This window comes from Babylonia areolata, chromosome 1 (assembly GCF_041734735.1).
Source record: "Babylonia areolata isolate BAREFJ2019XMU chromosome 1, ASM4173473v1, whole genome shotgun sequence".
NCBI lineage: Eukaryota > Metazoa > Mollusca > Gastropoda > Neogastropoda > Buccinidae > Babylonia > Babylonia areolata.
In genome coordinates, this window is record NC_134876.1 from 92,704,327 (window position 1) to 92,716,915 (window position 12,589).

Below are 12,589 nucleotides of genomic sequence, written 5' to 3' on the forward strand. Positions count from 1 at the left end.
TGCAGTTCGACCATCCATTCAAAGTAATGGCATGTAGAGAGAAATAAAAACAAAAACATATATAAATGTATAACATAATATTTTCCATATGAGAGTGACAACACAGATTTCACTTTTCACAATGAGCAACACCTGAAGATGCTTACTTAGGTTACCGAAGACTGATTTTTGTATGTATCAAAACTCTAGATCATTAGACAATGTCAAAAAAAAACACAGCATTTTAGGGGATGAGGGAGGGAGAGGACAGAGGCAACAACAACAACAACAACAAAAGGGCCTTTTCAACTGGGGGAAAAAATGCATCTGATGCAGTAAACTGTTGTCTGTGATGCAGTCTCATTTGTTCTGTTTTAAAGTTACTCCCACACTTTGGGTTTCTCCAGTGAAAAACAAACATCACTCTTTCAGAGCTTGACAAGTTCAATATGCCCTTCTCAGTGATGCATTCTTTTCTAGGGCTTTTTACCCACCCACTTTTTTGTTTTGTTTTGTTTTTGTTTGTTTTTTGTATCTGAGTGGTTATTGTGTCACTCTGGTAAGTAGTAAGATAAACAAAAGATAGGGCTAAGTTACTTCCTAAAGCAACTGAAATACATTACATACTATGAAGTCTCGCTATGATTCGACTCCACAGTCTCCATGACTTTGATGTCCTTCCATTTGGTTCTGAGACATGAACCCACCACCAGCAAATCAAAGGGCAACCTTGTCTGTACTATTCAAACATCACCACGTCAAAATTTCAATTACCTGTAACCTTAGAACGAAAAAAAAAAAAAAAAGAAAGAAAGAAAAGTAATTAAACAAAGTTAAACAAAGTGTTTTTTTTTATAAACTGAGCGACGAATCCACTCTAAACAGGGTCAAAACTGACAAGGCCACACGGACTGGTCAGCAAACAAAATTTCAAGCTTGATTGGTTAACAAAAAATTGTCCATCTGCATTGTGGTCCAGCAAAGATGAGAGACAAAGTGAGTCCCTAACATGCCCTTGTTCTGTAACAGTGTGTAACAAACTAGTCTGGTGTTTTCACACGTTCAGAGCACTTTAGAAACATATTAAGCTCCACCTGTTTTGTTTTCTTTTTTGTTTTTGTTTTGTTTTTAAAGTATATATGTGTGTATTTGTATTTGTATTTGTATTTCTTTTTATCACAACAGATTTCTCTGTGTGAAATTCGGGCTGCTCTCCCCAGGGAGAGCGCGTCGCTATACTACAGCGCCACCCATTTTTTGGTACTTTTCCTGCGTGCAGTTTTATTTGTTTTTCCCATTGACGTGGATTTTTCTACAGAATTTTGCCAGGAACAACCCCTTTGTTGCCGTGGGTTCTTTTACGTGCGCTAAGTGCGTGCTGCACACGGGACCTCGGTTTATTGTCTCATCCGAATGACTAGCATCCAGACCACCACTCAAGGTCTAGTGGAGGGGGAGAAAATATCGGCGGCTGAGCCGTGATTCGAACCAGCGCGCTCAGATTCTCTCGCTTCATAGGCGGACGCGTTACCTCTAGGCCATCACTCCACATGTGTGTGTGTGTGTGTGTGTGTGTGTGTGAATGAAGGGGAGAAAACTACCTCTGGGTATCATATTTTAGATGTGATAGAAATGCGTCACTGATTTACTAAAAATGCCAATGGAAGCTTGACAAGGGGACAACTTTTGCACACAATTTTTTCTCAAATCAGTTAATCAGTCAATCTCTATCTCTTTCTCTCTCTATTCTCCTCATTCCTTCCCTCTCTCATAAAAATGCACACATGCATGTGCACTCACCATGACAAATAAAATCACACACACACACACACACACGTGCGCGCGAACCAAATCTAATATCACTTAAAGTGGAAGACGTTAAACTGAAGAACCAAGTTAAAACAGGAGAAGAAAGAAGGAAAGAAAGAAAGGAAAAAACCTAGCAAGTAAAATTATCTGTTGGGATTTTCCCATGCCACCAATATTAAAAAGGAGACAATTCTTGATACAGATGAAGCTACAAACAATCTGTACCATTCAGACATCATGGGTGCTGGTGGGGAGTAGGGGAAACCGACCGAAACCCAAACACTCTGAACAAAGAAAAGACACAGCAGTTCCGTCTCGTCCACAATCAGACCATTCATAAAAAGAACAGGCATCAGAGACAATACAATCTTTGTTGAAATGAAAAAGGGAAAGGCAACTCAAGTCAGCTCTTCACTCCTATTCCGTTCTTCTAGAAAGGTTCTTTACCCCTTTTTCCACCACCATCCCCCAGAACATTATGGATTTTATCAAATCAATGCAAGTGCAGCATATTCCTCCTGCATGAAGTTAAAAATGAGAAACAACAACAAAGTTTTACAGTGGTTTTTTTCCATACTATAGATGCTTAATATCAAATAGTTTTTAACTTAAAAAGTGATTGTTATGTTTTGATGTTTTCCCATCTTTATGTTCACTCACTTCAGTTACTCACGGAGGCATCAGAGCATTCAGACAAATCCTTATACACTGCACCACATCTGCCAAGCAGATGCCTTTGTTTCCCCTCTTATTTCCCCCCTCCAAACTTTATGGATACTCTGAACTGAACAGATTTAAAGTCAACGATTATTCTAATCATTGCAAAGAAATTATTAATAGTTAAATGCCAGTAAATAAATCTGAGTATACATTAATCATTAATGCATGAGTTTGTACAAAAAAGTGACATGCAGAATGTTTATGGAGCAATTTAGTGCAAGGATTATCTGTGTGTGTGTATGTGCATGTGCGTGTGTGAGTCACTGAGTGCACGTATGTGTTCATGCATCTGCATGTGCATGTGTATATATGTTTGAGTGTGTGCAAGAGTGTATGCATGTTTCTGTGTGATTGTTTGTGCATGTGCATGTCTTCCATCTCTTCCATTTCCAAAGCACATTCACCACTTCTACCATGATGCCAATCATAACCCCCCCCCCCCCTCCCCTCCACCCATCCTCTCATCCACTCCTGTCAGTCAAGTCTGCAGCTATGGCATCTGGTGTATGAATGACCACCTTTGTGGTACTTAGAAATAGCATTCATTACAGAGGTGGTGGAATCTCTGCAGCTTAATCAGTACCTTGTTTTCTTAAAGGCTCACCTGTCCCTCTTGAGCCAGAAAAAAGCTCTGTTGCCTCTTTAAGAAAACATTTGTAACTGGGTGCTTATTGTCTGTAAAACTCATTTCATTCATTCTGATAAACATGCATGGTTTTCCTAAACACACACACACACACACACACACACACACACACACACACACACACACACACACACACAAAAAGTAGTGTTAGCAGCGTTTGTTTCCTGCTAGTTGATAAAACTTATGTCTGACAGAGTATGATTTAATTTTGAATTAAGTAACACTATTTGTTTTAAGACAAGTCCAGCATTTCTTCATGTTTACATTTTGGAGTAGGGGGTTTGGGGGATATTCTCCAATAACAATCAACAAAGCAATTACTTATGCTGCCTTTTTACATGAATCATTTTGTCTTTGATCATTATTAGTTGAGAGGTGGGCCAGCAGTTAGACCACCAGTTAAAAACCTAGAACCATGGGTTTCAATTCAGATATTTTCTTTTCTTTTCACAAGGCCTGGATTTGTGGTGTATGTGCCAATCGTTCAAATCTGATATATAAAAAAATATATATAAGAAAAAATTAGTTTCTGTGTAGAGAACAAACTAAATAACTGTAATATTGTTATTAAAAACCAAACCAAACAAAACAAAACAAAAAAAAACAAAAAACAAAAAAAAATACATGATAAAAGATTGAACAAATAAGTCATCCCTGTCAAACTTTGGCAGTAAAAATCCACTCTGACACAGAAAAATACTTGCAAACAGGAAAAGCAGTGCTGTGTTGTTACGCCATCACCCCAGGGACAGCAGCCCAAATTTTGCAAAGACAATTCCAAATATGTTGTGATAAGAAATTAATTACTAATACAATAGAACACAACAAAGTAAGTTATGTTGTTTTTTTGTTTTGTTTTTTTGGGGGGGTTTCTTTTAGATCTTTATTATTATTATTAATGTGCATTACAGTTTGAGGTTGTAATGTTCAAGACTGTGTTACCACAGGGACAGTCACATGCACTATAATTATGCAGTATTAGAAAAAGCAGAAACCCGTAAATGAACTTTTTAGCTTCAACTTCTTGCTGAACAGTGGGCAAAACCTTTCCCTCACCCACTGTCAATCTTATCCTCACACTAAAAAGTTGGGACAAGAAGATGAATGAAACAGACAAACACTTTTTTGAAACGCACAAAAAAAAGAGGCTGGCGGGGTAGCTGAAATGTGAAATGATAAAAACTCTGATTGATTTCAAACAAAGCAGCACATATCACTGAACTGTAAGAATACAATTCTCTAGAATGCTGACCAAGAGGAGTAAAACTAATATATCTCTGTGAACTGTGGGCAGAGGGTGACAGGAAAAAAAACACCAAACACATGAATTATCTGATTCATGGAAGTTCCTGACGTTTAAAAAAAAAAATTCTTTTTTACTGAGCTGTTCAGCTTTCAACAGTATTATTCCTTTTCTTGATGTTCACTAATGGCAGCAAAGTTTATTTCCATTGGTGTTGTTCAAAATGCTTTTTGTACATGAAGTTGATCTTGATGAACTTTTATAAGTATTAAAATTTAAATGTACGCATACAAAAAAACTGATACGGACAATGGCAAGTACACAGGGTGAGGTGCTGTGTGATGTGATGTGTGTGTATGTTCCCACACATGTGCATTTGTGCATGTGTGTAAATGTATGCACATGTGTTGGGTGTGTCTGTACATGTATGCTAATAAAAGAGAACACACAAAAGTATACAAGTTAAACAGCTATATATTTTGGCCAACAGATGTTAATTTAAGAAATTATGTCTCACTTTACTGACAACTGACAAATTGTAGAAAGCACATGCATGAATGTAAACGAAATAGTTTTAAGACCTGTATACATCTAAATGAAGTTTTGCTTTTAAAAATTATCTAAACTTACAGCATATTTTGGATGTAGTTTCTGAAGTAACAGTACAAACAAAAACAACAAACACACAAGAACAAAAAACCTGGCATATGGGAACAACCTTTGTTTGAAACAACAAACAAAAATGGTTTTGAATGAACTGAATACCAAGACTCTAGATGCTGAGCTAGCATGAGTTACCCGTTGAATTCTGGTGCCAAGTACATCACTTTTACTTCCCAACATGCAAACGCATAGGTGTTGCTTTCTTAACTTAACATTTTCCACTCCAAGCTAAGTAAAGCGTTTAAAAGAAAGAAAGCAACAAGAAGTAAACAAACAAGAAAACTTCACAAACAGGATTTTCTCTTTTTTCTCTCTTGGTTTTTTGGGTTTTTTTTTTTTTATCTGTGAACAGTAAGAGATTGAAGCATATGTGCTCAAACAATTCCTGCAAACATTAAATGGTGTTACTCAACAAGAACAGTTTCACTTTCAGGGACTCAAGGCATCAGAGCATGCAGACTGGTCCATGTTCCACCAAATCTGCTGTGTCCAAAAATAAAAGACTTTCTGTTTTTACTATTTTAGACAGCAGATCATAGATGCCTGACTTTCGTGTAAACCCAGTGTAAACCCAATGTGTAGATAAGGCCTTGAGATGAAAAAACAAAAATGGCAACAATAATTGTGTGCAATAAAAAGGAAAAGTTGTTCCAACAAAGACAGAGTCAACAGCCATGACCAAAACACTGGGGTCCTGTTTCAAGTGGAAGAGGTTTCCGGGGTCCAAAGTCCACAAGTCACTTAAAACACAGAAGTAACTGAACAGGATCAGTTCATTAATAGCTATAATATCTAACGTTTAAGGTATGCATGGGCTGACTCACAGTCACAGATCAATCTTAGTTAAACTTTGACTTACATAGTAAGAAAGGGACAGAAGTGTGTGTAGGTGTGTGGGAGTGTGCAAAACTGCATGCATATGATATATATATTATATGCGTGTGTGCATGTGTGTGTGACAATGTACGTGTGTATGTGTGTTTGTGTTTCTGCAAGTGTGTGCTTGTGTGTGTGTGTGTGTGTGTGTGTGTGTGTGTGTCTCTCTCTCTCTCTCTCTCCCTCTGTGTGTGTGTGTGTGTGTGTGTGTGTGTGTGTGTGTGTGTGTGTGTGTGTGTGTGTGTGTGTGTGTGCATAAATTATATGTAAAACAAAGTCTTCAGATCCTCTAATAGCATTTTAAATGTACAAAAAAGAAGGGAAAAAAAAACACTTTTAATTACAAAATTATACCATCTCTTAAGAACATAATTGAATAGAAAAAAACACACACACCAGTATTGACTTTTCTCTTACAGTTACAGAGTTCCAAGATCCTCACACTGTACACTTTTGTGTTCATTGACCTGTATGCTAGAATTTCAGGGGGTTGTATGTAAAGTGATGCTGATCGCCATTCATCGTCCTCTTAGCAAACAAGAGCAGCATATCAAGCTGCATGCACTATTGGGGTCAGGCGCTAACTTAGTGAAACATCAGCTGTACAAGTCCTACGACATAATGTGCTCCTGACATCTTGTAACGTCGCCGGCTACTTCTGCTTAGAGGAATACAGGCCAAGCCTTGTTTGGGCAAAGGCCAAAAGTGTTACAAGTCAGCCAGCCGGAGATGTCTTACACTTCCTAAAGTGGACACATGGCATCAAACTATTCAAAGAGAGACTGGTCATTGAGTAATGAACCCTTTAGGTTTTTAGGTCGAGAGCTTCATGTGACACTCACCAATAATGTTATACTAGTTTCAGTAGATGGTGCATACAGAGCATGAACATATGATATATATACTTATATATATAGGAGAATCATGCAAAATGAAGGTTCCTGGCTCTTTGAGCATCTTCATTCCTTTTTTTTAACCCTCTTCTCCTTCACACACACACACACACACACACACACACAAATATACCCACTTTGTTTTGCTTGTAAAAAAAAATAAATAAAAAAAATAAAAAATTCCATTCTTACAAAAAAAAGTTGTTGTTTTTTTCACAATCTGCTTTATTTCTGCAGAAAAAAAAAACAACAACAAAAAACTTAGATGTGTCAATCATGCTAGTAGTAGTACATAAACTGATTCAGTAACTAAGCGCATAAACAAATTTATTTTAAAAAATTATCAAAAAATACAAGAGCAAAGGTTAAAAACTATTTCTAATGGATGGCTAAAATACAGTAATTCGATCCATTCACATGGACAAAACATACACAGCACACACAGCCACACGCACACACTGACACACAACAAAGGAGTCAGTTAACTGCGCACAGTAACACAAGGCACAGAAAATCACATAAACTGAGAAACAAAGAAAAAGACATGGACATTTCTACACAACACATGCATCATTGTCTAAACAGTAAACACTCACATTTCATCGCTGATGTCAATGCCTTCTAACTCAACTGTGATGTCTTCTATTTCTTTCTTCAGCTCCTAGGAGGCAGGAAAATTGCATGGCAATTACAACAGTGATATACAGTCTGTCATTCATCATCACTTTCACAGGCAATAAAGTATATTAATCATATACCATACAGTATGCAGATCTGCCTTTACACAATTCACTTTACAGATTACACTCACAAACACACAGACACACATATATACATTTAGAATCTGACATTTATGGTACCAGTCACCTTTCATAGTTAATTAATAGCAAACAGCATTTCAGTACACACACACACACACACACACACACCACACACACACACACACACATATACATATATATATATATATATATATCAAATCATACTACCAATATGCATCGAATTTAAAATATCAGTTATACATGCAATGAGCAGCCACTTAACTGAATAAATACTGAATAAATAATCCTATAGAAAGTATCAAATCACATGAAGCATATGAATTCATTCGTTAAAATCTAGCAAAAAGTGAAATATTCATTGTTTTTGTTGTTGTTGTTTTTTGTTTTTTTATTGTGGTGGTGGTGGTGTTTTTCAATTTCACTGTCATCCGCGCACAATTTGGCCAAGCAGGGCAAACCAATAGCCGAATAGGCCTAGTTTGCATCAGTTTGTCATGGTGCAGTATAGATAAAAAAAAATAATCATGCAAAATCAATGGGATCAAATCATTCCCATGTGAGAATGGCTTCAGCCGAAAACTTGCTTTATTAAGAAAATCTACTGACAGGAAAAGCTAAATGTGTGCAGCACAGCACCAGTGAACTCTGATGCATGTGACACTGAAATAGCTAGAGATTCAGAAGTTTTGGCAGTTGCAGTTGTTGGTGATGGAGCAAAAGATATTATTTTATTATTTTGAACAAGTGTTTTTATTATTTCTTGCGGTAAAAACAGTATCTAAACATCTAAAAAAAAAAATTTTTTTTTAATTAATAAAAAATAAATCAAATGGACTGATGAATGATGGAGCACACAGCAATTTCAACATTAACATTACTTTTAATTTCAGCTTGTCTTATTCATCTATCAAGAAGCATTCTATTTCTTGTTTCAACAGTGGAATTAAAATGGGATTCAAAGCTGTTTGTTCTAGATCATGAAAAGATGACAGAAGTAAGACTAAGAGTCAAACTAATCTCCATTTTCATGCTCAAAACTTGATTTTCAGATTCAACATCAGTAGTTTGTGCGCAAACGTTTACACCATATGTACAAAATGGTCATTTATGTAACTGTGGCTAATTATAACACAATATTCTTTATTACCTGTATCTCATAGACTAACTGGGCTTTCTTTTCCTGAATCCTGTGCAACAGTTCCTGCTCCTCCTCTGTAAGGTCTGAAAAAAATGAAGAAAAAAACAAGTTACAATGAAAACAAATGCCGAATAATAATAATAATAAATAATAATGAGGTATGCTTGGAGTAGTTTATTCAATCGATAAGAAAAATGGGCAAAATTAAATTAAAAATGCTGACAAGTACTGAAGTAGACATTCTTAAATCAATGCAACCATTTAATTATAAAAGTTCATTACTGTAATCATTACCCATTATCATAACTGCTATTTTCAATCTCAAACACAGTGAGTGACTCCGTGGTTTTTTGGGTTTTTTTTTTTTCCCCCACCTGAAACTGAAAGGGTGTTTACAATAAAAAATGCAGATGCGGTTATGTACCTAAATAACCCTAAAAATGAATATAAAATGAAAATTGATAACATGAATTTTATGGTTATTTCGGAATGTAATGAAGAAAAAGACTTGGGAGTAATATTTGATAAAAACTTCTCTTTTGATACACATATCCAAGCAGTGATAAATAAAGCCAACAAAGTACTGGGTATTATCAAGAGAACATTTACATTCTTGGATAAGGATATCTTTGTCAACCTTTATAAAACAATAGTTAGGCCTATCCTAGAATATGGCAATACAATTTGGTATCCCAGATTAATAAGACAGTCCAAAGCAATTGAACAAGTACAAAGGAGAGCAACTAAAATAATTCCAGAACTTAGAGATCTTGACTATCAAAGTCGTTTGAGACAGTTGAATTTGCACTCCCAAAAATATAGAAGATATAGAGGAGACATGATACTAGTTTTTAAGATAATGAAGGGAATGGTCGACATTGATCATAGCACCTTTTTCTCTACTAGCAAATCCCAAGTTACCAGAAACTCAGATACTAATCTTTACATAAAATATTGTAGAACAAATGTTCGTAAATCGTCTTTCAGTTTTAGAGCAGTGAAAGGCTGGAATGCACTGACTAACTCAACAAAAACAGCTAACACTATTAACCAGTTCAAAAATCTTATCGACAATGATGAAAAATCTCTAATAAAACCATTTGATTTTGATCAGTGAACAAGAAACTTTTTCCTGGCGTATGTGCAACACTTGATTAAGACAATAGTGAAGGGATGTTAAAAAGCCAAAAGGCTTATAGGAAAGTCCCCAATCCTGTACCTGTACCTGGGTATGATGTGTGGCCTTAGTGGCCGTACTCCGGCTATGACTGTAGGAATCATGAGTGCTCGAAGTCAAAACCCCTCAACAGTAATTGTAAAGTCCCCTGGGGGTGTTTCTATTTTACGTTCTTGTCTTCAGGTATGTTTGTCATCATATCCCAAATATCAAATATTTTCAGGAAATAATTGTATTTCAGCAAGATAGAGAAGACAATAAAAGTTTTGCAAACTTGTATTGAATCAAACTTTAATATATATATATATATCATTGTCACTTTCCACTCTGCCGGGTTATTATACTTTTATTGATTAATTCAGTCATTCGATGGACGATCAGGTTGAGTCCACTGAGTCAGAAAAGTCAGTCATCGAGACAGTGAATAGAAAAATGCCGTGCGATTGACGGAATGAAAATGCTTACCGTCTAGACTAAAGCCTCCGCTTCCTGCCTCCATTATCCCATGCATGTGCTCCGTCTCTGAATACTGTCATTCGTCACCTGACTGAGACAGCAGCCGTAGCGAATTTACTTCTTAGTTGTTATCCAGTGACTTCCGTCTCACTTTCCCTTTTGATCAGCCACCATCTTGAAGCTCTCGAGCTGTCTCGTAAGACGAGATATCTCAAGACAGCAACACGGCTGAGGGACACAGAAAGTAAACAAATTCGGTGAGTGTACCTGGCATTTTAAGATATGTTTGAGTGTATCTGTGACAAAAATCACTTTGATGATTTTGTGTAACCGAGATTAAGAGGCGGACCATGCTGTGATCGATGGGCGACTGAAACTTGAGATTATCACTCGGGACACGCCTCCTCTCTTGTCGTTTCTCTTTGGGGTCATGTGTTGTTCGTTTGTTGCCCACAAAGTTAAACTACCGGCATATTCTGTGTGTCATGAGTCATTAAATCTTTAGTTTTGTTTGGTTTTAAACCAGTGACAACATTTTGTTGTCAAATTGTGATTTCGCAAACTTTCTTACAACAGGTGGGTCGATTTGATCCTGTTTCACCTTTTCTTCTGCATCGATTCAGGCGTTAATTCCGGGTGGAGAATCCGGGAAGTGAGTCCATGTCGCGCATTATTTACTCTTTTACACATGACTTAACACGGCAGTAAACGGTGCGTGCTGGAATTTCTGTTAAGATTCCTTTTTAACTTTGTTTGCCTCCTTGAGCTCATCTCTGAGTTGAGAAAAAAAAGGATTTCCGAAGAACGAGAAGTCTAATAAAACGAACAGAATCTCACATGTGTTTGTAAAATACGCCTCCCAAAACGCAGTTAGATGTTGTTGTTTTTTATGCGTCCAGTGCAGCATGAAATGAAGAGAATGAAAAACTTGATCCTTTTTAGTTTTTCAAGTCAAGGAAATGGACATAATTGAAAACAAGGAAGAAAAGGGATTTTACCTGAATTATATTTTATGGTGCTTATGTGTGTGTGTGTGTGTGTGTGTTCTCTTTATATACACTTGTCCATTTTCAGAAGTTCTCCAGTAAGACCAGTCTGATTCAAACATTTACAGCCATCCTAAGGGTCAAACCCTGGAGCAGTTCAAGCAATAATCAGTCCTCTGATTTTGAACAAATATTATCTAACACCAGTCAGCTGTGTGACATAAAACAAATTAACTTATTAAGGGAAGAAACTTCTCCCAAGGTGATTTGGATTCCAGTATTGAAAGATTGGACTTACAGGAAAAAGGTTAAAAGACTTTGTTCTTGCTGACATGAATGTGAAATTGGGAGGGTTTGTGGCCATAGTTCAACTTAAGCAGGTGATGGTTTGATCAACCAAGTCAACGAGAAAAACCAATCAGATCTCCAAGAAAATGACCATGCAGATGGCATTTGCCTTGGTTTGACATCTGGATCTACTTTGTATGAGATTCCAACTTTGCAGCATGATGATGATTGTCATGCTTTTGTTCCTGTAGATTTGCAATTATTGGTGACAAAACATAACATGGTATTGTCGTCACATGTCATTCAATAATTCATACAGGAAAAAGATTATTTTGAAGAAATCTAGCAATCATTATTAAGTGTGTATGTTTGTGTGTGTGTAAATTATACATAGCTCACAGTTAAAAGCAAATGTAAGATAGTATTAGAAATCTTATTTATGCAGTCATTTATAACAGAAAAGACTGTTGTAATCTTCGTATACATATTGTACACACACACACACACACACACACACACACACACACATATATATATATATATATATATATATATATATATATATATATATATGATAGTCAGTCGTGTCCAACTATGACCATCAGAACAGCAGAAGAGGCAACTGTTGTTCCGACTATTTGGGCTAGAATTTGATTATAGTGGAGAGTGTCTTGCCCAAGTACATCCCCACTTTCTCGGCCAAGAGGGTTTTAGGACAGTTGGTGTTGGAATGGTTCCCAAAGGCCAACTAGCCCACAAGGCTGCAGCACTAACATATATATATATATATATATATATATAAGAGTTAATGTTATAATAGGACCCTATTAACATTAAGTGCTACACATATACATGCATACATGTCCTATACTTATGTATATTATGAAAATCAACAGTCCTAACTAAGACTGATAGCATTCAGTGAAAAAATAT

General features: G+C 36.4%; 2 protein-coding genes across 6 annotated transcripts in view; one reads left to right on the forward strand and one right to left on the reverse strand.

Moving 5' to 3' along the window:
• Positions 1–10,531, reverse strand: part of LOC143289230 (cytohesin-1-like) — a 72,137-nt gene extending 61,606 nt beyond the window's left edge. For both annotated transcript variants that reach the window (XM_076598211.1, XM_076598202.1), the window contains exons 1-3: positions 10,392–10,531; positions 8,759–8,832; positions 7,426–7,490 (exon numbers count right to left, since the gene is read on the reverse strand). In XM_076598211.1, coding sequence (XP_076454326.1) covers positions 7,426–7,490; positions 8,759–8,832; positions 10,392–10,437 — 185 coding nt within the window. In that variant the 5' untranslated portion in view covers positions 10,438–10,531. The remainder of the gene's footprint in view (positions 1–7,425; positions 7,491–8,758; positions 8,833–10,391) is intronic.
• Positions 10,532–10,546: 15 nt separating this feature from the next.
• The window catches only part of LOC143289216 (uncharacterized), a 28,427-nt gene continuing 26,384 nt past the window's right edge, over positions 10,547–12,589 (forward strand). For 2 of the 4 annotated variants that reach the window (XM_076598169.1, XM_076598193.1), the window contains exon 1: positions 10,547–10,639. The gene's annotated coding sequence lies outside the window, so the exon portion shown is untranslated. Of the gene's footprint in view, positions 10,640–10,786; positions 11,035–12,589 lie in introns of those variants that run through there. The other 2 variants (XM_076598175.1, XM_076598184.1) reach the window with 2 other exon arrangements.